The sequence below is a fragment of the Bombus impatiens genome, unplaced genomic scaffold (assembly GCF_000188095.3).
Source record: "Bombus impatiens unplaced genomic scaffold, BIMP_2.2 scf_0133, whole genome shotgun sequence".
Classification (NCBI taxonomy): domain Eukaryota; kingdom Metazoa; phylum Arthropoda; class Insecta; order Hymenoptera; family Apidae; genus Bombus; species Bombus impatiens.
This window is the reverse complement of record NT_176552.1, coordinates 695,240-722,725: the sequence shown is the minus strand read 5'-3', so window position 1 is coordinate 722,725 and position 27,486 is coordinate 695,240. Positions and strand designations below refer to the sequence as shown.

Here is a 27,486-nt window from a genome sequence, read left to right as displayed (position 1 = left end):
ACCTCTACGAAGATCACCACAACTTGGCGAACGGAGACGCATAGGCGCAGGCACGGGCACGGGCACGAGTACGCTCACGCACACGCACCCACACGGTGTGTTTTCAATACCAACAGTGATATTTACTTCACCGAGATCAGTACAGGATTTATCTTGATCTTAAATACCAATGTAACTCGGCGATATAGTGCAGAGACGATTAACTTAGTAGGATCAGATTATTATAGTTGATACCGCATTGAAAGAATCGATCGGTTTCTTAAACGTAAATGTAACTGGGGAAAGTTAATCCAATTCTTGGTTACATTCATTCCAAGGGAGCTCGTATTGCACGTATGCCTACGTATACGTGTATGTACGCTCTCTCTTTTACGCGCCACACCTATGTCGTTGCGCAGTTCATTACGATTCGACATTTGTCGTATGCGTTCTACTCCTTCAATGTGTTTTTCTATTCGATGATGATGTCCTTCGACGCACGTCACATATATCAATCTTTCCACGATGGTTTTCGATACTATTGTTTGATATAATTAGTTCATGTATTTGTTTATTATTTGAGTTGGTAACAATAGGGATTCATTAATATTTCGTAACAATCATGTTATACACTTGACACACACAACATTAAACAATGTAGATTTCTCACACAACAAACACTCACTGTAGCTACAATTTCGTCCGTTCAACGGAAACAACGTTGCGGACCTGCGCTACAGAGATTTTTGATGTTAATGTTTTGCTGGATCTTGTACTTCACGCGATTGTCGCGCCTCCTCGCGACCTTCAATCGAATTATATGTACGACCGTTGCGCACCGTTTGAACTCAAAAATTACTGCCATAAAAGCAAAGCAAGGTGCACGGTTTCGCTGTATTCCTTTTGTGGCCATCAACTAACTTTGTTAGTAATGATTCATATCAGATAGATAGATTTTCAGCGGAACTATAGCCTACTAGAAATTAAATTTTGTTAAATGAGAAATTCGCTTCATTTACCTTGAGTTTCATTATATTTAGACGTTATGACTGAATTACGTATATGATACTTGGGTTATATTTTTTTACAATATAAATATGGGTAGAAAGAAAATTTATTTTTTATAACTAACAACGGCATGACTACAGTTCAGCATCTTTACCTTGAAATTTCACCTCGTAATATATTTCGTGTAACACAATATTTGGTCTTATACCTTAACTTATGATACACAGTAGCAATATATGTATTCAATGATAAGATTAAATAGCTTTAATTACTATAAATTGAGCATAACTTTTTTTGTCAAGAAATATGTAATATTCTTATACGTTTCATATTATGTGCACATTACATAATTGTCCAAGTTCATTCATTGTAAATAATTCCCGATAATTTTTATTCTATATGCATTCTAACGTTCTAAAATGGAAGACCAAGGTAATTTGTGCCCAGATAATATGTTTTGCTTTAAATAAAATGTGACCATTTTATTTTTATACGAATTTTTGTTATATATCACAAATGTATAGAATATTGACATAAAATTTCATTCCTCATTTCAATTTATTGTATATATATATATTCTCTATTAATATATTTTTTTTATTAAAATCTACCTTAAATGCAAATCATTTTCAATTTATCATACATTACATTCATTCAATCTTACAGTTTTTTATATTTATGATAATACTACTGAATGACAAATTGTAGATTCGTGTACATAATATGTATATGAATATATATATATATTCTCTCTCTCTCCCTTTCGCTCTCTTTTATAAATTTATATGTGTATTAAAAAAGGAGATAAATAAAAATATTAAAAAATGCAACTTCTATCTTAATTTTGCACAGTTTGATATCTTGCAGGAAGGTCACCAGTACAATCACTCTGTTCTTCTTCTTTGTTTCGATGTTTACTTGGAATTGATTTTGTTTTTTCTTTTTAATTACAGCGATAGAAAATCTTCGAGGACGGATTTTTCTCACTATAATTTATCACTTATTTTTCATTAACATTGTTCGTCTTGTTACTCTCCCACAAAATAAGCCGGTGATGAAAATTAAGCCAATCATTGTTAACGCAATAATCATGAAATATCGTCTTGCGGGAGATTGATTTACCGTTGAGTACAATTCCTGGATTGAATTTGGTCCAATTAACTGAAAATAAATAAATATACATATATTACTAATATATAATATGTATTATGAGAAATATAGAATTCGCTACCTTAGCTGCATTTCTGAACATTTCGATCCTTGTAGTTAACATCTTATAGCAATCAGGTTGTAGAGACTTGTTACTGTCTTCTAATACATTTTGTAAACACATGATATCTAAGAAAAGAAGAAGAAATAATAAAATTTTGACAGATTTATACTTCTAATAAATGAATTAATTTATATATAAAATGTATTGTTTATTTGTTTAACATACGCCTCCCTGCGCCTTGAGGAATATCACTACAGTATTTATTGACATCGACGGCACATGCTTTCTGTAATAATGGATCTACATTAATATCTGCTCTTGTTTGTTCTATTAAGTCAGCAATTTCAAGGCGACATTCTTCTTTCATATCTCTATTTCCAGCATTAAATTCCATTTTCAAACATTCTTCTACAGCTCCTGGATCATTGTCATCTGCTTTACAAACTGTTTCAATCTGTTCCAAATAGTTATTATATTGGTCAATATATTTATTTCAAATTATTTATCCTTTTTTTGAAAATATTCTAATGAAAATACCTCATGTGCACACATTGTGGCTAATAATGGATTTAAATGGTAATTTAAAGCTGCTTCTCTAAGTATGTTAGTCATTTGGTGTTCACATTTTATTAAAAGTTTTGACTCTCGGAATTTAATTTTTAAACACCTTATAACTTTTCCTTCAAGTTCTTTATCGGTAGGTTCATTTAATAAAACCTAATGAGGGAATGTCATACATATAATAAGGTAGAAAAAAAGATGTAAGTAAAATATATTCAAACATACCTCTTTACAATGCTTATTAATATCATAAGAACATGCAATTTGTAATGCAGTATTAAATCTGTAGTCTGTGTTTTGTTCAATCATTCTTCGAATAACAATATTTTTGCATTTATCATCAAATGTTGGTTCATCTTTATATTTTTTTAAACAATCTAACGCTTGTGAACGACTTATATCATGACAGAATTGCCTTACCATCGCTCGGCAATTATTTAATAAAGTGAAATCGCTTGAACTGTCTTGGAATTCTTGTTTCCTCACTTTAAACAATTGTTTATGACACGCATCTGTTAATTTTGACTTGTGTGCCGCTAAACATTCGAGAATCTGAAATAATAATGTTTGCATTAATATAGATATCAAAATATAGATATAAAGATAAATATGTATATATCACAACCTGAGAATTTCCTGGTTCAAGATCATAACAATACTGTTTAATATCATTTGTACATTGTGCCTGTAAGATAGGATCGAACTGAATGTTTTCTCTTTGTTGATAAAGCTGCGCTTTTAACTGTTGTCTACATTCTTTTGTTATGTGATGTTGAGTATCTTTTATTATATCTTCTTGCACTTTTGTACTTAAACATTCTATTACTTCTGCCTTAGTTTTAGATCTAAATATTACATTTTAAAATATAAACATTCTTGTATTGATAAAAATTCATATAAAATATTTAAGAAATCTACTCACTTTGGACACCATCTTTTAACAGATGGTCTACAAGCTTCTTTAAATTTATAGGTAAAGTGGTAATTTTTTAATGATATCAATTGGAAGTGTTCCACTGCTGCTTTACATTTATAATCAGATCGCACTTCTATCTCATTTTTGTGTTCTATTAAACATTCCATCATATCACCCTCATCTTTACCATATTTTAATACTTCCTGTTTTTTAAATATTTCATATAAGTTTTATAAGTAAAAATTATGTGTTAATATTTAACTTAAATTTTTGAAAAAATTATATTGCACCTCACAATGACGCTCTATGATATGGAAACATGCAGTAGAAATTATTGGATTCAATTCAACACGTTCTGCTTGTTCTTCCGTAAAATTGCCGACTGCTAATTTGCAATTTTTGCTTAAACTGCGAATAAAACAAATGGATTGTAAAATAAATTTAGAAATTTTCATATGACCGAATACACCTACTATTACCGTTCTAAATTATCTTGAAGACATAATATTTCTTCTCCTTTTGCTGTTTTGTCATAACAAAATGATGCTAACTCAGCCAGACACACTTCTTCAATTTCAGGTTGTAAATCAACATTTACTGCTCTTTGCCTCATAACGCGTCTAATTTCTTCAAGACATTCTGTTCTTAACTAAAATGAGCCAATACAAGAATAGCTTTTAACTTCCAGAGTTACTTAAGGTATTATATACAGTTATTTATGAAACTACATGAATTCTTACTGTCATATTCTTTTGAGGATGATACACATGTCTATATAAACATGGTAAAACAAGAGGTCCTCTTTCTGGATCCATTTGTTTTCCATCACTAGCCCATGCATTTCTTGCATGACATAGATGTGTTGCATCATATTTACATGCTCTATACAATTGAGGATCCAGTTTGAAATCTCTAGCTACAAAATATTGTATCTGAACTAAAGCAGTTTCACAAGCTTCTGTCATTTTGTCTGTACCAAGCTGTTCCATTAAACAGGATATCATTCTGGCATCACCTCCCTGTACCTATATGTAAATCAAATTAGAGTATTCACTTATTATTTAATGAAATATCAATTGATTTGTTTCAATTCTTTTCTTACATTTTTGCAAACTACATTAGCAATTAATTCACACTGTTCCTTTAAAACAGGATCAATTCTCCAATCTTCTCCAGCATCAGCTTCCATAATTAGATCCTCTAACTATTAATATGTTTAAAAAACATTTCGTTAATATTTATTATCATATAATTTCTTATGTATATAATAAATGTATATATGAAAACATTTGATTACCGCTCTCTGACATTTACTAGATATTCGCGATTTCCTCTTTCTTGGTCTTGTATGCTCCATCAAGCAATGAATTGTTGCACCACCAACTTCTAAACTATTACAAAATGCTGTAATATCATTAGCACAACCATCAACTATCTCAGGGGATAATCTATAATCTTCCATTAAAAGTTTTCTATGATCAAACATTTCAGCTTGGCAGTTATTATCAATTTTACTACCATTTTTTGCCGCAGATTCCAAACAAAGAAGAATTTGTGCAAGTCTTATGTTTTTATCTTCAAACACAGATCTTCTACAATGATTACTTTTAATGTCATCTTTACAAGCTTTAACCAGTCCTTTACTAACTCTATAATCAGATGCAATTAATTTCCCTCGTCTTGCAAGCTGTTCTTGGCACATTGTTGTCATAGATCTATCCGTTTTGTGTTGCATTAAACACTTATATACTTGACCACTTCCTGGTCTAATATTTGGACAAAATCTGGTATGATCTTCTTCGCAAGCTAAATACAATTGTCGGTCTAAGTTGATATTTTCTGCTTGTATCTCAGATACATGAAGTATATGTCTTTTACATTGAAGTTGAAGTTCATTAACATGTTCTTGTAAACAAGCTAATATTTGTCCTTGGGATATGTCTCTGTAAGGTTGTACCTTGTCACATTTGAATCTTTTAATATCATTTTCACAATCTGAAGAAAATGGTGTTATAATCCTAAAATCACTGAATGCAATCCATTCCAACCTTTGGATATATGTAATGCATTGAGGATTTTTGACTTTTTCTCTTTGATCAATTAAACATGAAAGATACGCTCCATGTTTATTACCAAAAGCTGTGCAATCCAATGAATCTAACTCTTTGCCACAGGTTCTTCTAGCTAAACGTTCTATATTTGAGTTACCTGTAACATTTAAGATATAGTCCCAGATTGCTTGTCGGCATTCATCATCAATACCAGATACTTCAGTTGGCTGTAAAATAAAAAAAAACCAAATTAAAATTAGTAATTTTATTTTACTTGTATTATTAAGTAATCTATATTATAAAATAACTGTTCTGTTAATTCAAAGTTATACCTTAAAACTTTGAATACATTCTAACAGCATTAATTCGTCGTTATTTTTAGTAATATCACCGCACAGGCGATTTAAATTTTGTCGACACTTAATATTCATAGATTTTAATAAACTATCTTCGTTTAACTTGATTATGCTGGCTCTTTTAACTCTAACGGAACTGTCAGCAGAACTGCTAAATAACCAACTGATTTTTGGTATATTGTCACCATTATTTGTAATTTCATCTTTAAAATAAGTTTTCGTCAAGTGAGTACAATTTAGCACCGACAAGTGTAGAAAAATCACAAATAAAATGCTTCTTATATTCGTCTTATGTTCCATCCTTATGAATTAGGTTCACTTCTCCAATTAGAACTTATTTTCCATGAAACATATTACACTGTTTTAGTACATTTATGAGATTTCCGTTCCTTTTTTTTCTTATTCTTTTCGTCTGTTATTATGGACTATGTAATGTCAACGTCACGAATAATAGTACACTCGTGTATAATACCGAACTTTGCGCGGACAGATTGCTCTATATAATACTCGTCATCTATAGTTCTATTTAATTTTCAAATAACCTTAAACGGCAGATTTTACTGAAAAATAATGAAATTAATTTATTATACGAGAGAATTAAATTGTTTTACATTGTTTTAATTGCATCTTATTGTTCGAAAAAATAAAATAATAATTTTTAATATGAATCAGATTTAATTCATTTTGCTGATGAAAATTTTACTGTTTCACTATACTTCTTTACTGTATAATGAATACAAAAGTGCTTTATAAAAATGTATAATGACAAAAATATTTTAATTTCTGCTTAAATTATACTTGTATCCGCGCCAATGTGTAGCGATAAAAGGGAATTATTAAGTTTTGCGATATTTGCCATTCATCTCCTAGTGAAAATGCTCCTTGTCGTGAGTAGCATCATACAACGTTGGCAAGCCTGTTGTAATTGGGTATGTATTTCTATTTCGTCGTCTGCATTAAAGGCCAAGTGACAGCTCGAACTATATTGTTGACATTCGTATGAAAATTACGCTACCGCGTCGTACTCACGAAAAATGTAATTTTATATACTATTAAGATCGAGATATACAAGTGGACTTTCTCTTTTTTTTCATTGATATAAAAACTTTAATTAAACGATATCGGTGAATTGTGTATACATAAGAAGGAAACTCCGAATTAAATGATAATCGGTGTTTGAGGAATATAATTACATTGGGCTAATAGATTTGAAGCGCTTAGCGATTACGATTAAAGTGGTACCTATAAACCCTTCGAGCTGTTCCATATTGATTAGTATCTTTTAGTAGTTCTAACAATGACTGCTTATTGGAAAACTCTGTTCAAGCACCGTCGTAAACGTTGTTCTCAGTAGTACGTTCTCGACAGTGAACGATAAAGTGCGTGCGTAAAAGTGAATCAATCCGTATGGTATTACGCGCAGTTACTACGGCGTCACTTTCTAAAAAGAAAATATTAATTTTTTTTATTGATAATCAATTTTTTAATGGTCTTGATGTATATTGATAAATCCGTGTAAAAAGTAAGTTGCAATTTAATCTTACGAAAAATTATAAAAGCTTGCTCGTATCGTAAGCGCAGCTTCTTTCCTTGAATATTGATGTTTCAATTTTCTACTTCTATCGTTTTTAATAAGTTTCATTTTACACAGTATATTAAACATATACTATATATCAAATTTATTTATACAGTCATTCAAAATTACAGTAAAAATATATTATACACATCTTGCTTGACGAATAACACTCGTTTGCAATCACTTAGAAGTCAAACATAGCGCGCAGAAAATTCACGACAGGGTGAAACCTACGTTTAACGTAAAAGGTAATATTTCGAACAACGGTATATGGTGTTTCACTTGTATGCAGTTATTTCCGATTGTTTTCTTTATTCATGAACAGCATTATCGAGGAAATTTCTTAAATCGATTTTTCATCCGTGACTAAACATAACGTTATAAGGAAAAACTAAAATCGCCTGTTCAATCCTAATTTTCTAATTTCGAACGTAAAATGGATAGCGTAGTGCATTAACTATCCCTGACATTTTCGGCTCTATTTATAGCGTTGCCATTAAGGGTGTCCATGGTGTTTTTGCATCCGATTTCACGCCCCTCTCGTGACATAGGAAAATAGAAATTGACGATCGTTTCCGCGAATTAGGATTATCGTTGGTGACTGGTTCAGCGATTGATCTGTTCGGTATTTCATTAAAGATTCGAGGTCCAGTGAGGGAGAATCGATCAGTGGCCCCGGGTGTATGTGGTAACGGAAACAACGCGATCGATTCGAATCGGTGAAATTGTAAAAACGTGGTGAAACGAACAAAGAGAAAGACGGTTTCGGAATGACCTGTGGCGGTGGCAAGATCTCGTTAGAAATATCGGGTGGGGAGGAGGAGGCATGGAAGCTGAAGCTGGTCGGCAGTCTCACCATCAGGGGCTGCAGCTTACCCTGCCATCCCCGGGAATCCCCGGACTAGACGTTGTCAGGGCCTTGCATCAGGTTTGAATGTTTGAATCACAAATTTAATTAATGCACCACGATTAACTTTGTTACAATTAATCACAATAATTGAACTTGTATTCGTCCCGTTTATTTTATTCTTTCTTATCTCGGCATAAAATAATCTTGTCAAAGAATTTTAATTAAATAATACAAATTTCAAACTCGTTATTATACATATATATATATATGTATACGTATGTGTGTGTGTGTGTGTTATATTTAGAAAATAGATTTCAAATTGGTAAAATTAAAAAAAATACTTCTGTTAAAGTTTGATACGCTATTCTATTTATTTTTTTATATAGTAAGGTGTATATATTTAAACAAAAAGGCACAGAGTATAATTTATGTACTTGTTTTGAACTTTTGTTTGCAACTTTGTAAAATATTACGTACCAACATATGTAGGTAGATACAAAAAGCCAGTTTTTGTCAAGTTACTACCTGTTTGTTACTAGTTGTTCGTCTGTTAAAGAATAAGTTTAATTTTGAAGAAATTGCTCCTTTGTTATACCTACGTGTGTCAGTATGCCTGACTTATTATTAATGCGCGTGTATGTGTGTGATTGGTCAGATGACACGATGCTTGCTAAAAGGGCATCAGATCACTGTATACACCCTTACCTGAGCCATCGATTTCATAATACACCGATGCTGTTCGCTCTCTTTCGATCTTTTTACCTCTGTGATCCTTTGACCTTAGTGTATGATATGTTTCTTCTGTGTACGATTCGTGGTACATCAGATGAAGGGGTATATGTTAATAAACATAAGAAGAATTCAGGATATCATAATAAATATTTTGATTCTAACGAGATTATTATTTGTATTCTAACTATTTTCTAATTACTGCAGTTATTTGTAAAACTGATATTTTTATTCGCGTATTTAAATCCATACCGTGAGATTTTTATTCAGCGTAATATGGAAACGTGAATCGTCTTGTTTCTAATCTTCGTTGCAGCGGAAAATCAAACCGCACTTCCTACCGTGCATTGCCAGCGCTCAATTATTAAGCTATCTTAAGCTAAATTACATTAAACCATTTAATAAAACGACCACCTATTCGAACCAACGAAATTTAGGCCCATTCAAGCATTTTAGTATAGATGCAAGCTTTCGCCAAGATTTTTATCCCATCGAGATGGTAGATCCATTTCGTCTTCCGAGATTTCATTCGTCTTAGAAAGTACGCGATTCGTCTCGGAACAGCGTTATTAACTTTGTAATCATAGGCATTATTGCCGATTCACAGACTTATCACGCGGATTTCCCATGTTCTAATCATTTTCTGAATTTCCATCTCGAACACGACTAATCAGAACTCTCGGGTAATTTAATCGCGCAACTGCTCGATAAATTAAAAAAAAAAAAAAAAAGAAAATCATCGATCACTCTGTAATTTCAATAGGCAACTCTCGATAGTATACAATAATAGTGTATGATGTGAATATTTTTGTTAAGAATATACCAAGACCTGATCATTAAATGTACACGGCGAATGAAATCGAAAGGGTAATAAAGTTGATCATGTGTGCAATTCTCTTCAAACATTCATCCATCGTCTCAATTACAATAATTCCCGATAGCGCCTTGGTTCAACGGTGACCCATAATAATCGCAGCTATTTTGCGAACGTTCCAACTGAAACCTACTGTTATCGTTCACGGTAATCATAGACGCAGAGTGTTTGTTAAGAAAACGATGTTATAATTAGGCAAGGTTAATTTTCTTTGATACACTGTTTAGAAATTGGAAAGGAGCAAATTGGAGATTTCTTGTCGTATTCGTAGGGTTATACGTTCTTACGCAGAATACTTAGAATTATAACTTAACAATGTTCTAATGTTAATTTCCCAATATATTTGCATTGAATTTACGCGACGAAACGTTTACTATAAAATCACATTTGTCCCCTCGTTCTTTCGATCGAGAATCTTTTATCCTTTTTATCGTCAGGAAAAACCGATAACTGGGACATACAAAATTCGGGGATCGTACCAGAGTTAATCTTGCATTCGAATCTCCTTGAACTTGATCCTCCTTGTCGTTAGACTGCGGATTTTTACGCAAATTCGTAGAATTAAATTTTTCAGAGTATAATTTAAGAAAGTGGAGCTTCGGTAGGAAATTGTTTTACCTAGCGAATATTACGAAGAGCACTGTACTTCCGAGTTTTCTATAAGCGCACAAAAATCCGCTCTCTACTTATCATTTGTGTTTTGAGTGCGAAGAATCGTTTTAAAAATTCTTTTCAGAAACAAGTGTTATATGCTTGACGGATAAAAGTGATTTTTCGATATGCATGCTTTCAGACTGTGATATCGCTGCGCTCCGCGCTGGATTCTTCGCGGGAAGAGCTTCGCCGTCTTAAGCAGAGCGTTGGTGATTTTTCTGGCGAGAGCTACGTTGACGTCGTCGAGAGGCTCGCTCTTGAGAATCACGTCCTTAGGCGAAAGATTCTAAGCAGGAATAGTGAGTTTTCTAGTGATGCTGCCACAAGCCCGCCGCCCCAGGCCCGTCTTTTTTCACTCGCAGTAGAAGACGTCAAAGAGTGAGTCTTGAAATGCGTCTCTGTGAGCAATTAAGAGATCGTCCGTGGATTTCGTTTCTCTTTGTCACGCGCCATCGTCTTCTTCTATTTTCGCGTTTCACGATCATCGTGATCATCTAGCGCGGACCGGCGAGACTCGTTTTATTGATTTTATTTACGAATAACATTAACGCGGAGAAACGAATTGCAATAACGCGAAAACGTTGACTGCCGCGCGAATTTTACGCGCTTTGTTCGCTCGGTAATATATATAATAGGCGGAAAAGTTTCACGCGCTTGATTTATGCAAAATATTACGTTCCGATGAAAATTGATAATCGTCGAATAGCACACTTTCCGTTCTACCATTTTATCTAGTCATTTGTATTAAAAATTTCTCGGTCGATGTGACGTGATTTATTTTAATCGTAGTAAATGTAGTAAAAAAAAGAAAAAAAAAAAGGAGGAAATAAAGCAACAACGTAGTGGCTGTCAACGTGTTAACGTATAGAAACTACTGGAAAAGTGTTTTCCATTTATTTATTCATCGTTTATTTCACTGTATTTCAGCAAAAAATTCACGTGGATAATGCGCGATCGAGAACTCAGTAAATGTTTACTGTTTATGCTAATGTATCGATAACGAATGAAAAGCGATTCTGAGAATGCACGTAGAGATTTGACACGAATGGTAGTACGTGGAGATTATATTGCACATTTGCAAAATTGTGTGCCATGCGTGTGAGATCTTTAAAAGTGCAGTATGACCGATAAGCAAGGGAGTTCTATGTAAATCTTTGATCAGTTAAAAGAGTCGTGCGAGAGTTTCGACAGTTGTTGCTGCTCTTTCGTCGTTAAATATATGTTTCTTTTTCTTATTATTCGTACATTTCAAGTCTACTTAACATTTCCACGATAAGGTCATTTTATTTCTGTCTAAAATGGTATAACCCATTCAGCTCAAAGCAAAGTTAATGTTATTATGTAGATTAACGATCTAAATATTCAGGATAATGGCGGAAGATATTCGCGTAATTCGCCGGTCAGAAGCGTGAATCGCCAAATGAAGCTTCTCCGTAGCGTTAGTGTTAATTAAAAGGAACGCGTTCCATTCTCGATGCACCTATTAATAACCACGTGTAGCGTGCATACGCGGCTGGTTTCTCGCTGTCATTCTTACCCTGTAAACGGTGTCAGTCTGTCAGAGCAAGCAGGCGTACTCATGGACGCGTCCAGGGACAAAGTCGACACGAAGGACATGGCAGAGGCACCTAAGCCGGTCATCGAGCCTCGTGCCGATAGCAACACCAGTGGTAACGGCGAGATTCCCGATCTGCAGTCTCGTACAGTCGAGAAAGTGCCTAACAGTCATGTAGAATCCTCGTCCAAATCGGAATCCAGGAGTCAGACGTCGAAGTGTACGATGTCGAGAGACGCGACTGTTGTTAAATCTCAGGCTGGAATATCTGGTGTCAGTTTGGACGATACGGTGAAGAGTGGGACTTCGAACGACCTGGCTTCCGCCTTGACGAATAGACGATCCAAGGACGTCGAGGCGGAGGATGGGAACGCGGCGCAGGTCGATCACTTGGAGGTGCCAGAGAAGGATCTCGAGGATCTGAGCTTGAAATCTGTTTCCGACGGAGACAATTCGGTGTTCAGCGATAATCCGGACACGCAAGTGTTGCAGCAACATCAACGCCAGAATCAATTGGCCGACCAGCCGAAGCCGAACGATCAATCCGAGAACGAGTCCGAGGAGTTGGACGATATCGAGCTGATATTCACCACGGACGAAACTTGTCGCGATCTTGGTCTTCAGGAAGATCTGGTCTCCATAACCGAGACCGAAACTTGGCCACAGTCTGCGCCTACTGGTCAACCGGCGTTGTCGAAGTACGCTAAATCAGCCGAGGGCGAGTCCTTGGTGTGCAACGGTGAGAAGACCAGCTCCGTCGAGGAAGCGGTTTCTTCGCAAAGCTCGAGCATCGATCGCGAGGAAAGCGTGGATAGGTTCGACGAAAGTTCCAGCACCAGGTTGAACAAAATATGGTCTCAGTGTTCGGTGCTGGTCGAAACAGATATCAGCAAGTGTGGAGTTGTCGAAGAACCTGAGCATGCTACCAGACAAGCGGTCAGAAGGAACACTTTAGCCGCGCCACCTACTGCATACAGGTAACTAGCAGCTTCTTTTTTAGCGTTGCACGATAGCCTATCGATTTTATTTTTTCGGCACTTGCGTTACAGCAACTCCAGGCCTCCGTCGAACGTCTTGAAAAATGTCGTAACAGTTGGAGCGTAAATCTTTATTTAAATTACCTGTTGTTTTTATCGAATATTTATTGGTTTCTTATTTATTATTTTTTATTTATTATTATTTATTCTTATTTATTATTATTAATTGGTATTTATTGGTTATTGAAAGATATACTAAATATCGTGGATATTATTGTTGATCATCGTTGAACGAAGGAAAGGAAAGAGAACCCGACTTTTTCGCTTGAATAGGTGTACCGACATTTTATTTAACATCTCGTAGGGCTCTTCAGTCTGTACTTGATGAAAGACTCTCACGCTAATATATGTATGCGTGTATTCGTTGAAAGTACTTTAATTAGCTGCTTGGTATTTAACAGCCATAAAACGTTTTCACTTACTTCCAACTGCTTTTTTTCGCCTACGGCAATTTGCCACATGCGAAGCTTCCTAACGAATGATGCGTACGCATACACGAAACGACACTTTAAACGCGTTTCCTGTTCGTTAGCGCACACGCGTATTTATACGATTTAATTACGTCGTCGGTTATAATTATCAATAACTTATCAAACACATCCGTTGGCTTTTCATTTGCTTTATTTTTACATCACCGTTGTCTGTATCCGAAATTGTTTCGTTAGCGCGACAAAGAAATCCTTTATCTCTACTTGCACCATTCATTTCACATATCGTTAATGAAATATCCTCGACGATTCTCTTTCGATTGATTTGCTGGGTAGTTCGATGATTTCAGTTTGTTGTGTCAGAATAGAGCGAGGTATGTGTTGTATCAGAAATTGGCTCTGATTCTGATACAATTATGGACTGAAAATTAGATCAGAAGCCACAGTCGATGGTCTAGGCTCTAATAGTATTCGGGTGTCAACGACGAGCTACTAATAGTTCGAAATTGCACGTAATTTAATATGAAATTTTGTCACAGCAAATTTAACGCTCAACATCTTGCAACCGCCTTAACAGAAGACGCTTCGACATGTCGAACGAATCATATGGTTAATCGTCTATACTTATACGATTTCTAGAAAAAGTCATATATTATAAATTTATAAATTTTGCAACAGTAATAATGTTACTTCTTAACAGTACGTACAACTTCCCTTAAAATGTAAAGTAAGAAGACACGAGGAATTTGAAATATTTAATAAATAATAAAGTATGCTCGATGCAACGTTTTAACTAAGAAGCGCGCTGTTGCAATTGCGCGATTCTTGGAAGAGTGGAGAAATGGCGAAAATGCCAAGTACGTCAAACAATTTACCGTATAGTTTTATACCTTTTTTCAGACCGATCATTCATCGTGAAGCTTTAGCGGGTAGTCGACGAAAGAGCGCGGCACCATTGAGACCGGTGATGGACAGAATCAGCGGAGCAAGACGAGAGTCTGGTGCCCAAACTGACATTTCTGCGCTTCCAGCCCACTGGCGTTCCGAGAGTTATCTCGCGCACAAAGTGGCCCATACGTTCACCACGTTGCCCAGCAAGTTCGCTCTGCCTACCGGGGTGCCTGGAAGACTTCGATTGTCCGACAAAACCCGGGAAGCTAGAAGAGTAATGCTATCGGACATCAGCTTCACTAGCATGGTGCCAGAGTTGTCCAGAAGCGCCGATCATCTCTGCCACGACCCACACGCACAGGTAGGATCCGAATTCGGATCAGAATCTTCATAATCCGTAAGATAAAGATTCGATCCTTCTGTGTCAAAGGACAAATCTTGTAGTTTTTGATTTGGAAAGTACGATAAATACATTATGTTAGGAGTTTATAGTTTGTAGTATGTTGATGTTGGGTGATAGTATGTCGCGACTGCAGCATGGATTTCATCTACGAATCATTGGTTTTCGTGCAATGTGGTGTTTCACATTTTTGAAGTTTCGACGATTTGAGAGAAAAAGCTAGAGGAACATCGCGTAACGTTGGTTTGCGCTCGTGTGAGAAGGAACGATGCACAATTATGGAGTTAATCGTTTAAGAATCGAAACCAGACCTGCTGCTGCAGTGTAAGCTGGACTTATAGCGAACATTTGTGATACAAACTAGATTTGTTTATCAAGTAGTAGAAACATTTCTGAATCATTGGAGGACTCGTAGGATCGTACACGCGATAGAGAAGTGGAAGGGCAGCGAGTGCGAATCGCGTCATTCTAGCGTCGATAGAGTGTAATCAGGATCTCAATTTTTGTGATCCCCAGATCAGAATACGAGTAATTATCGGTCGTAATATCCCAACTTTCTGCTCTTTGTCTTCGTTCTCAATATTTACGTACGATGCTGCGATGGAATGTTCGAGCAGTCTTCCTGTCACATTTAGGTCTTAATCGTCAGCATTGTTTTCGTAACAAACATTATTTTTGCACGTTGATAATACTATACTTATAAAATCCTGTATGTGTGTTGTTTAAACGCTTGTTTGATAACCAATATATTTTATAGAGATGTACTTTGTCATATTTGTTTAACGTTACGTTATATTTCAGATGCCAATGAATTAATTCTGTATACTTAGCTGATAATGGACAATAAAAATATATTTTGTTGGTGTCTAATATTTTTTTTATTTATCGTAATAACGTAATAAGTAACATTCTCTGCTATCTCGATGAATAGGTCCGATTCCAAGCATCCTACGTGTTTGAAATCACCTCTAAAATGGAATTACTGCATATTCAATTCGAAGAATCCAAGTAACAACGTTAGAGTAACGCGTTCTTGGTAAAGGACAGCTCTTTGGAAGGCGATTATATTACACGAAATAATAATAATTAAAACTATCTTTATCCATGCGCGTAGAAATTCAATATCGTAGGTGATGAATGGAAGCAGTAAAGTAGACTATTCTTAAAATGGCGTAACACCGTTTTATCTATGTGTATATATATTCCGTATATATATATACAGAAATGATTGGCGCGTGGGAGAAGGTCGAACGAATAAAGCTAATGCGATTCACTTTGACGTTCGTTTCAATTCCGCCTCTCCGTCAACTTGGATGACTAATTGCTTGCCTCGTTTTGTTTTATTCCGATACTGTAGGTTCTGAATGTTTACTGTATTATTCGATTATACTCCTTTCCGCTGCGCTGCGGTGCAAGGGAACCTACGATCTTAAATATCTCACTGAAACGCGAATAACGAATCGCTTATCTCTTTTACAATTGCTCTTCTGTCATTTCACTTCCATTTCGTCCTCGAACGGTAATTTAAAACATGGAAAATCGGCTGCTTACGAAAATTAAACAACGCTGCAGCTTGTTCTTGCATTCGTAGTCTAATAAATGTGGCAAATACGAAATAAAAAAGGATTAGCGTACACAATTACTTTTCTATTATTTTGTAATTTTGTATTTCCGATTGCGTGCGTTATTCTAAAAATTGACTCGTTCTACTCGAACACATTTCGGTAGATCGACCGAATAATCAATCGGTTTTACTATCGCGGAATGATCAACAATGACTCATATCGTTCCTTTTGTTCAGACTTGTTTCAGTTCTCGCGGCTGTGGCCTTCGAACACCGGACGTGCATCGCCGCGAATCGCTCGGCTCTCCTGCGGGATTTTGGCCTCGTTGCAACCCCAGCACAGGACTTCCGAGTCCGTGCGATTGCCGCCTCTCCACCGACTTTTACTCCTCTCGATATCGTGGCTCTTTGTCTTCGATCCCGTCGCCTGGATTGGAGGTTGTCGGTGGCCCGTCTCGAAGACACTCGTGGAGAGCAACCGCGACGTCCTTCGATACCTGGAGAGTTCCGGCGGCCACTTCTACCCCCAGACCAACCTGGTCCTCTATGCCCTCTTCGCCTACACACGTGCACCCTCCTGCGACGTCCTCGAAAGCTTCCAAGAGCGTTCCAAAGAGGACGCGATCGAAGGTCACTTTCCAAGGTTTGTCTTTCTATCGCACTAATTTATTTTAAAATTTTATTTTAAAATCATAGTTTACAGTTTGTCTACTTGTCACGATACAATTAATTGTGCGTGTGTAATTTGAAACGACGCCTGTAGAGTTAATTTCAATCGAGATAAACTGTCGCAAATGGGCATGTAGTTTACTATTTACTCGCAGAAGCCAGTTGTGGTTAATTGAATCTCAGGCTCAGCCACTTCAAATTAACCTTCTATCGCGTTCAGAAACCTTACGATCGGCTGGAACCGTATCGCAGGTTCGCGTTTCCGTGCAACGTTATAAGACGAGTCACTCGATCGTAACTGATCTACATTACGTGGCTGTATTTTAACATCGTTTCGATATTTTGCACCTATTTTCGCAACCTTCCGTTCCTGCCAAATAAAACAATCCATAAAAGGACTTTTCGCTTTTCGACTCTGATTAATATGTCGAATATTTGAAAATTCCAAAGGCAGCTACTTGTTTGTATATTGTTTCAGGAATGAGATTTCTTAATTCTTTCGGGATCGAATTCTTTCAGACCTTGAGACAGATTTGTTCTTGCCAATTATTAACCATAGAAACTATACAAACATATCCTTTCCTATGTTTTCGTAGAGTAGACACAAAGTACTAAAACTTGCGGGCAATTTTCCCGCAAACCAAATACGTTTACTTAGTTGATAATCTGTAAAGTTTCAACTCGTACTTCCTTTATTCGCACAAGCTGAAAACGTACCTTCGCTTTCTTTTGCGTCGCTCATTTCGCTGTAAACCATCCTCGATAATTATAAGTGGATGAAACCCAGTCAACCTGCAACTTGTCGCGTTCTTTCTATTTTACCATTGAACCGGTGCTTTGACGAAACCTTTTTTAATTACTCTGTTGCGACGCGCGTATAACGATAAAGATAATAAAAACGCGAAGCCCTCGACCTCGACAAAAATAAAACACCGCCCAAGGTTTCGTTGCACCACTTTTCCCCCAAACTTATTCGTATTGTCCGATAATGCTGGCCGATGGCGTCGATAAATAACAAATAAATGACGAGTTCTTCCAAACGATCCACTAAAGTAACATCGTTTGGCCAGACACCCGTTATAAACGGTGTATCGTCATAACAGTAAAGCGACTTCTGTCAGGACGCTGTTTGTTCGCAGAATGCCCGATGACGCGAGGCAGTTTGCCAAATCTGCGCTCGGATTTGGTGACCGGCGATAACAGCGGCGATTCCACCGAATCGTTGATCGACGAGGCTGAGGATTATTTACGACGGAGCATCGACTCGATGCTGACGATCTCCAGTAGCGGCGTCAGTTCCGACTATTGGAACCGACAGACAGCCAGGCGGAGACGTACGCGGCGATACTCCGAGCCTGATCTAATCCGTGATTGGCATCCCCCGCAGGATGCTAGACCGTACCTGCCAAAGGTGAATTTCACCAGCGTGTCTCGCGTGTGCCTCGACTTATCCGGCTTCGCTGACAATTGATTAGAACGTGGCAAGATAACGTGTCGTTTGGAACGGTGGAAAACACTCCGGCGCGATTAAACCGTTATAATTGTAAAATAAGCGAAGTTACGAAGGAGAGTTATTACATACGGCTCGTACGATCGCTCGTCAATTCGCTTAATCGATGAATTACCGTACGTACGAGAAATGGTCAGATGCTTGAAAGTTTCGCTCTTTTTAATTCTGGTGAATGGTTATCGGTGTTAAACTCGTCGATGATAGACGAAACTTAATTGAACGTCGAGCGTCTCTTAACGATCCGTTAAGAATTAAAATCGTATACTTTACGGTAGATCACTTGCTGATCTTGGTTTACGATCTACGGTGTTTATTTCGACAGATACCAAGAGATCTCAAGCTGGATCATCTCGTGAAGGTTATATCGCCGGAGGGTAAAGTTCTTCAAGGACGAGTGAGATACGTCGGACCTGTGCCAAGTCGAGAGGAAACTCACGTGGGTGTGGAGTTACCCTATTTGAATGGCTCCTCCGACGGCACTTTTCACGGCAGAAGATTCTTCGATTGGTAAGTTATCATGTGTACGTTATATCAGATATATTTTCTTGTCGCTGGAGATTATTATGAATTATCATTCGTAGCGTAATTAGCTAGTCAACTGTTAAAGATTTCGTTAGTATCCATTTTGGAGGATAGTTCATCGCGTATTCGCATGAGCTGCAACGATCATGTCGTTGCACATTACGGTTCGTGCGTTATGTCAGACAGTTCTATGAAACGAGCTTCGTTGCTTCGCTGAAACAATAACGAGGCCTTTTATCGAACGAACGTCGGTCGCGTTTTCGCAGTTAGCAGTTGCCCATTAACACAACGTCACAATCGCGACTCTGCATTGTTACCGCAGTGAAAATAGTGTTAACGAGACGCTTAGCAAACGCCACACGGATATCGGATCATGAGAGTAAAGCGATATCGACGCTAAACACGATGTATTTTTATTTAAGGGAAACAGTAGTCGCTTTATACGCCATAGTGCGAGATAAAAGTCGTACAAAATGAATTTTATACGATCGAAATTACCTTCTATACCTTCCTTTAGTCCTTACCTACCTTCTTTATCGTTAACAAAAATGTATTCACGTTCTTACGTATTTTTCCCGGTCGAGTTCTTAGTCGAAATGTGCCGCTTGGCATTTTTGGAATTTTTCAAGATACATCAAATCCACCCGTCTCCTCGTGTTTCTTATCCTCTAATTCCACAACCTACGACTTACGTTCGAGAATTTTGGGCCGAAAACGTAAACAAGCTGCTATACAGGGTGGTTTGTAACTGGTGGTACAAACGGAAAGGGGATTCTACGCGAAAAAAGAAGTCGAAAATGTAGAATAAAAATTAAACGATTTTTTAAATTAAAAAAATAACGTCAATCGAGACAGTGATCTACAGTGAGATCCGTTGTAACGAGACGTACCGAGCGAAAATTCAAAGTCGATTTTCTCGAAAACAAAGCCTCGAACGAAAAATTCTTATTCTATATTTTCGACTTCTTTTTTCGCGTACAATCACCCCCTTTCCGCTTGTACCACCAGTTACCAACCACCCTGTATATTATATTTGGCCCGATCGTCGTACTACAGGTTATGCCCGTAATATTTACGTTTGGTGCGATCATCTACTACGAGCTACGCGCATAATATTTACGTTTGGCCCGATCGTCGTACTACGGGTTACACCCGTAATATTTACGTTTGGTGCGATCATCTACTACGAGCTACGCTCATAATATTTACGTTTGGCTCGATCGTCGTACTACGGGTTGTGCCCGTTGTTGTAGGTCAAGGGATTAAGCGAAGTTACGCGCTTTTGCGAAGCAACAGCAAAATATTTCAGACGCTTAGAACGTTCGTTTTTAAGAACTTGGATGTTCCGTTTTCTCCCTTCAAAAACTATAGTTTTCTTCGTCTTCGGAATTACCCCTAACCGATTTCAACTAAGAAGGGCAGCGTAAGATTGAAAGAAGGAAAGATGAAACGACCGCTCGAACGTTCGTTGGATATTGGCCTGGAACCATCCGACAATGTAATTCGCCAACATCTTCCGAGCCAAGAGAAAAGATAGTGATCGAGGCAAAGGATACTTGAAAAGGCGTTATCTACTCTTGGCGAAACAACCTCGAATTCCAGTAGCGGTATAAAGCAAGGTATATTCGATGGTCGAGTAGATTGCTCGAGTTTCTGCAGTTAGAGGATAATAGTGATCATTTTGCTGCGCGCACGAGCTTTCGTGATACATTCGTTTACCTGTATTTACGAGGGTCGGCCTGCCGCGTCTTGGCGATGGGCGCTCCTCCCTTTCGACGACGACGTGGCCGAAACAGAAGGTTCTGCGTTACGACTTCTTCGGTTTGGCCCTTAATTAAATCGGCGCCACAAGCAGCAGCCGCCTTTGCCGAATCGGCCGGCGACGTATTTAATTTCGTAATTGCATCGTGTGTTCGAGATAATAGGCCGAACGTGGAACGAGCTGCGTGACAAAAGCAATTCCGCTCGCGATAAACTTTCTCTCTCTCTCTCTTTCTCTCTTATTGCTCGTAGTTTCTCTCGTTTGTACGAGTTTCGCGTATGTGCACCTGAGAGCACGAGTATTCACGTGCAGAGTGACGTAAACGTGGACTTACTGCTTTCTCTCTCTTTCTCGTAGAAGAATGCAAAGCTCGCCCTATGAACGCCGCGCGCTCGATAATACTATGCCATTTTTAATAATCATTGTTCGTTCGCGTAAAAGAACCGGTAATTCGCTCACTTCCGCCGGATAACGAGCAGAGTCTCCAGCAAGTCGGCTTAACATTTTTATAAAATACCCTCTTTGTTGCAGGAGGAAAAAGGCTTTGCTCGTTGCTTCGAGCGCGTCTAAATTCTGCCGGTGTATAGCTTACTTGCCGGCTCACGGAATACTTTTCACCGACTTTCGAATCTTACAACTTCTAAATTATAGACAATCGCGAACGATTGCGACGAGAGAGGGTAGAATGGTAATGCTGAACGCTGAAATGCTCAAATGGTAACGCTAATGGCAATGCTCGAGTCATTGCAGCCAGCTGGCAGAAAAATAGCTCATCTGCGTGCGTATCGAATAAGAAAGCGGAATTTCCGTTGAAACTGAAGGTACGACGGTTTGTATTGGGTCGTCCGAATAGTCGCTTTCGTTTCACAAGGAAATAGTAGATGCGCGATCGTTTCATCGAATTGCGTGCTTTCGTTTCAATTATTTCGGACGCAGGCGAAATCGACGTCTGGTTCTTGGACGCTGAAACTCCTCTTTCTCAAAACTACCCTCTTAAACGAATACGCCTATTTGAATCAACGCGGCAGAATAATAGTCGAAGATTCTTATGTATCACGACGTTGAAATCGGGTTAAAATCGACGGTTAACAAATTCGCCTTTAAATGCAATTAATCGTTTGTCTGAATCTGGGTCGACTGTGCTCGAAAGCAGCGGATCTTCCAATATCTACGAACGGTTTACTGGCCGCCATAAAACTTACCGATACCCGAACGTCCATACATCGAATGCATGCTTCGTGCTTTTAAAAGTTAGCCGAGCAACAAGAAGCGTAACGTCTTGAAAAATGCAGGGCGTTTAAAAGTTAAGAAAGTGTATAGCGTGTTAAGGAAACTGCATAATGTATCATTTCGCCACTCGATCGCACCACGAGACCGACTTGCCTGGTAGATAGAACCGCACGTATCATTCGAAGGAAACGCGACGATAGTCTAATCGATCGAACGTGCGTAAACCGTCTTACTCTCAAGTCGTCTGATCTACATTCGTAGATTCGACTTACGCTATCAGACAGGCAGCGAAGCTGTGTAGCGAAAGTTTAGCAAAATTTTTGGTCAAACTATCGGGCAAGAGTTCGTGCAACTACAGCTTTGTACCTGGCGCATAGAGTTGAATGTTTGAGGAATTTATCGCTGACTGGTAGGTAATCGCTATTCTTGGTTCGCCAACTGAGAACGTTTTACGCCTTGCCGGTTTGAACACGTGAACCGACGTTTAAACGTAATGCCACTTTTGCTGCAAGTGTTTCGCCGATCGACAACACAATGAATAAGTAATGCAGACTCTCCGCCGTGTCGTGGCCGTAGATCGTCGAGATCCGACCAGCACGTTCCGAGCTTCTACGTACGTACAGCGATATATGCGCCTCTGTATCGACTATACGCTTTATATTTAAACTAGAAACGTCTAGCGAAAATGCTACGTTATTTTTACGCTTTCCACGGCTGGTTCTTCTCTGTGATGCGTTTTAATCGATATCGATCCGACCGAGAGGAAATGCTTATTGAACGTACAGAGGTATTTTGGTATTTTCGACGATGATAGTACGACTTTGGAATCCTACCGGATCTTTTCTCTAATCTTCTTACATTCGTTAGAATTTCCAGAGTCGCGCGAATCATTGCCCGATAAAGATTGGCAAGAAAATCGCGAAAGATATCGAGCGATTCGATATAGTTATTAATTACAAATGGACTGTGCGTGTTTGTACATTTGTGGGAAATTTGGTAAGAATTTTAGGAAATTAGTAAGATCGATATACGTAGGTACGTGATACGCAAAAATATACAAATATACAGGCTGGTTGGTAACTGGTGGTACAAGCGGAAAGAGGATGATTCTACGCGAAAAAAGAAGTCGAAAATATACAATAAAAATTCTTTTTTTCATTTTTTTAAATTTCTCCATCGAGACAACGATCTACAGTGAGATCCGTTATAACGTACCGCACGCAAAAATTTTTATTCTATATTTTCGACTTCTTTTTTCGCGTAGAATCCACCAGTACCTCCAGTTACCAACTACCCTGTAGATAAATTTAAAGTATTTAGAACGGGCGGAAGAAGCTTCTGTTCAGCTCGCGTTTCCCTAGTCGTATCGGTATAAATATGGATTTGTGTAAAAGTTCGCGTCTTGCGAAAGCGCCTTAAGTACTTGAGCTTGTAATTAAGTTCGATCGATATCCAGATTGGAAAGACATCGAAATGTGAGATTTTAATCGACGTATGCTTCGTGTATCATACGAGAAACGTTTATCCCTGTTCTTATTCCGAGACTATAAAAAGAGTGGGTACGTGAAATGTACTATTTTATACGATCGATCGGTATTTTTATAAATTCTCATAGCTGGACTGCTTCTGCGTGCGTTACATCCGATATACCTTAACGAAAATGTAAAATACGCTGGCAGACTGTGTTACCAAATGAATAATTATTACGATGCAAGGCTAATCGACCTAATTTTTACTATAATGCGGTATCAATTTAGGATCGGCTGTGTTAAATGTATCCGGTCGAGATAAGAGTTCGCGCAATTTCACCTAAAAGATTAAGAAATAATTAGACCCACGGGTATACCGTCGTTGCTTTCATAACTACGTTTTAGCAGGGTACTTACATATTATACTTTGAGCGTTATAAAACATCGTGCAACGTGTTCGTTCCTCTTACTATAGTATATTATCCGCGTGATATGCAGATTCAACTTTTTTTTTTTTTCGAATTCTTCGCCTATAATTATTTAACGGCGAACAGATAGTCGCAGTGATGTAACCCGATTCGCAGTTGCAGTTTCTTACAATGTCGTGTTTTGCGTTTCTTACTATTATGCTGCCGATATTTATGCAGATTCGTTTCTTTTCTTGTGATTCCGATTTAAGGGAAGAGATTCAAGGAGGCATTTGTTTCACTCACGTACACGTCCATTACATCCACACGTGTTGTATCCATTTTTATAGCTTCAAATACGAAGTAGCTATAAAATATAATATAATAATTACAATAAAATACTCGACATATTTCTAGAAACGATGAAGACGCCTTACATAAAAACGGGATTCCGGTATAACAATTTCTCTGTCGTTAGATTGCAAATGAAACTACAATCCTGTATTATTTATCCATTTTTATAGCTTCAAATACAAAGTAGCTACAGTTGCACGAACATTCACGGTTACTATAAAATATAATATAATAATTACGAAAAAATACTCGACATATTCCTAGAAACGATGAAGACGCCTAACATAAAAACGGGATTCCGGTATAACAATTCCTCTGTCGTTAGATTGCAAATGAAACTAAAAACTTGTATTATTTATTCATCTTATTTATTATCGTTTATTTATTATTTATTCGTCCGCGATCCTGCGGCGCTGAGTTCCATTTTCATTTACGATGACTTGTCTCTTATCTTACGTACTGTTTTCACCACAAAACCCATCTTCCTACCCGTGTAACCTGCCTAAACCGGAATTCAACTGAAACAGAAGTAAACTCGACGTAAATCTCATCTTGAACTTAAACAAATCAAACGTGAAGATATCTCAGACCTCTTCTTCTTGCCACGGCACATCCTAATATGCAGTTTCACAGCGCGTGCCTTTGCTGTTCACAACTGAGGTCATAGTTTCCAATGAATTAATACGTCCGGAGCTGTCACGATCGAATAGCCAAAAACTTACGCTAAATTATAATGTTTGCAAGCGATATTAGTTGCGAGGAACGAACGTGAGTCGCGAAAACGAGTTATTTCACCATTGTTCGTCTATAAATCGTATCAAATAAGAGATATTTTGGCAGAAAGATAAAGATATCTGAGCTGGTAGTATATAGCTAGCGATAAAAGAAGGACGATAAAACGCAACATAGAGATAGCCGGCGAAAAAGTGAAACGAATGGCAGAACACGGATGAAACGTTGTTGGCTTTACGCGGTTGGTCGATAGCCATGCCTGTCACATACGTTATCGTGAGAAACGTCGGTCTGCGGGGAGCCTTGGAAAATCGCTACAACTTTGGCTCGAGATGGTCGCGTGACGATCGTCGACCCTGAAAGCGCACCTCCTCCGATTTTGATCTCGAGAACGTACCTACCACCTATGCGTTGCTTCGAGTCTCGTCGTGTAAATCGAATCGTGGAAATGCGGTCGAAGGGAAATTCCTCTCGTAGCTCTGCGCCGTCGATAGGATTCGAACAATTCGAGAGAGGAATTCTTTGAAATTTATCGCTCCGAGTTTTCCACGCTTTTGTAGAAACGAGGAGGAATATTTTTACGGCAATATTTCACTCCGTTAGCGTTTACATAGGAAATCTAGCGTTTTCAGTTTTCGATGCCTTGGTAGGAAAATAAGGAGGAACGATCTTTAAACGAATTCGTATATAGTATTCCTATGGAAGATTTAGTATCTCGCTGTTTCGATGTTTTCGTAGGAGATTTATTGTTTTCGACACTGTCTTTTTAAAAAATGGAGTAGTAGTTCTGAAATAATTCTTCGTACAGCCTTCGCGGAGGAAATTTATTAATGGAAATTTAAAATGAAAGAATAACGCCAAAATGATATTTTCGCATAATCTGATGTACGGCTGCAGCACGCGACCCAGTGAATTACGTTTCTGCAATTTGTCGAAGAAAAGGTGAAACGCCACGTACTTTTCTGTAATTCGCGTAGAAAACAACGTAGTGTAAGCTGCCTCGATTGCGTGACTTCTCCTTGTTTCTTCAGATTTATAGAGTGATAAAAATCGAAGTGCACGCTCTCAAAGTTTGAAGTACAAGGAAAATGCAAATGACTTATTGGTTCGTGAAGTCGGCACCGGTTTACGATCCACGTGTTACGTGGCGTTTTCATCCGATTCTTCCGAGAAGGGCGAACGCTACGAGAACCGAGCAACATCGATCTTTAACCGGTCGTTAATTCCCTTTCTTCCTTTTGCCCTCTTAACCGTTCTTACGCCTTCCAATAATCCACGATCATCAACATGTACGCCACGACTCGGTTTCTCAGCCTTAACTTCTCCTTCGACTACCTCTAACGAGAGTAAATATTCCTCGAAGGATAGAACTTTCGGTTAAGTCTTTGAAGAAGCTAAGGATTTTCGTATGTAGGAGGTTGAATGATGAGATTACTAGTAGGTGAAATCGTTAATGTGTTTAAAATTGTCAGTACAACGTCCTAGTCGCGAAACGGTGTGTGTAACGTCGTTTGGTCGCAGTTATAATCCGTTTGCGATCGCGTCCGTTTATTTATAATAGTCGGGGGGAAGTCGGAAGATTCAAATTTGTCTTTGTTTACGGTTACATGTAGCGGCGACGTTCTTTGGCTCGGAGTTTGTTTATTCTTACGTAACCTAACGAACTTTATACTGCGAAGCAAGGAATACTCCTGTCGCGTGAGAGATTAATTCTATCGCACTTTGTGATTGCGCATTTTGTCATTAGGTGGTATTGATACTAGAATACAATACTAGAACCTTCAATTTTGCGCGCTTCTGAAACGCTTTTGGAACTTCAGTTTTGTAAGAAACTTTTCGAACAACCTATTGGGTTGGCAACTAAGTGATTGCGGATTTTGTCATTAGATGATATTGACAAAACCCGCAATCAATTAGTTGCCAACCAAATACTAGAACCTTCAATTTTGCGCGCTTCTGGAACGCTTTTGAAACTTCAGTTTTGTAAGAAACTTTCCGGACAATCTATTGGGTTGGCAACTAAGTGATTGCGGATTTTGTCATTAGATGATATTGACAAAACCCGCAATCAATTAGTTGCCAACCCAATACTAGAACCTTCAATTTTATACGCTTCTGAAACTATTGGGTTGACAACTAAGTGATTGCGGATTTTGTCATTAGATAGTATTGATAAAACCCGCAATCAC

General features: G+C 37.9%; 2 protein-coding genes across 13 annotated transcripts in view; one reads left to right on the top strand and one right to left on the bottom strand.

Moving 5' to 3' along the window:
- Positions 1 to 1,559: 1,559 nt before the first annotated feature.
- LOC100742891 (Golgi apparatus protein 1) lies at positions 1,560 to 6,579 on the bottom strand. The gene is made up of 13 exons (XM_003486786.4): positions 6,061 to 6,579; positions 4,975 to 5,955; positions 4,780 to 4,881; positions 4,418 to 4,702; positions 4,157 to 4,326; positions 3,968 to 4,085; positions 3,684 to 3,880; positions 3,387 to 3,606; positions 2,987 to 3,313; positions 2,738 to 2,917; positions 2,426 to 2,654; positions 2,219 to 2,325; positions 1,560 to 2,148 (listed from the first exon to the last, which is right to left on the bottom strand). Exons 1-13 carry the CDS (start codon positions 6,382 to 6,384, stop codon positions 1,984 to 1,986), a joined length of 3,405 nt encoding a protein of 1,134 aa, XP_003486834.1. The 5' UTR covers positions 6,385 to 6,579; the 3' UTR covers positions 1,560 to 1,983.
- A 441-nt stretch (positions 6,580 to 7,020) lies between these two features.
- LOC100742775 overlaps positions 7,021 to 27,486 on the top strand; it is a 24,071-nt gene continuing 3,605 nt past the window's right edge. The window contains exons 1-9 of one of the 12 annotated variants that reach the window (XM_012381444.3): positions 7,033 to 7,606; positions 7,849 to 7,908; positions 8,300 to 8,588; positions 10,907 to 11,145; positions 12,322 to 13,299; positions 14,688 to 15,039; positions 16,880 to 17,285; positions 18,451 to 18,722; positions 19,144 to 19,328. In XM_012381444.3, coding sequence (XP_012236867.1) covers positions 8,487 to 8,588; positions 10,907 to 11,145; positions 12,322 to 13,299; positions 14,688 to 15,039; positions 16,880 to 17,285; positions 18,451 to 18,722; positions 19,144 to 19,328 — 2,534 coding nt within the window. In that variant the 5' untranslated portion in view covers positions 7,033 to 7,606; positions 7,849 to 7,908; positions 8,300 to 8,486. Of the gene's footprint in view, positions 7,607 to 7,848; positions 7,909 to 8,148; positions 8,589 to 10,906; positions 11,146 to 12,321; positions 13,300 to 14,687; positions 15,040 to 16,879; positions 17,286 to 18,450; positions 18,723 to 19,143; positions 19,329 to 27,486 lie in introns of all 12 variants that reach the window. The other 11 variants (XM_033318977.1, XM_012381448.3, XM_033318979.1 and 8 more) reach the window with 11 other exon arrangements.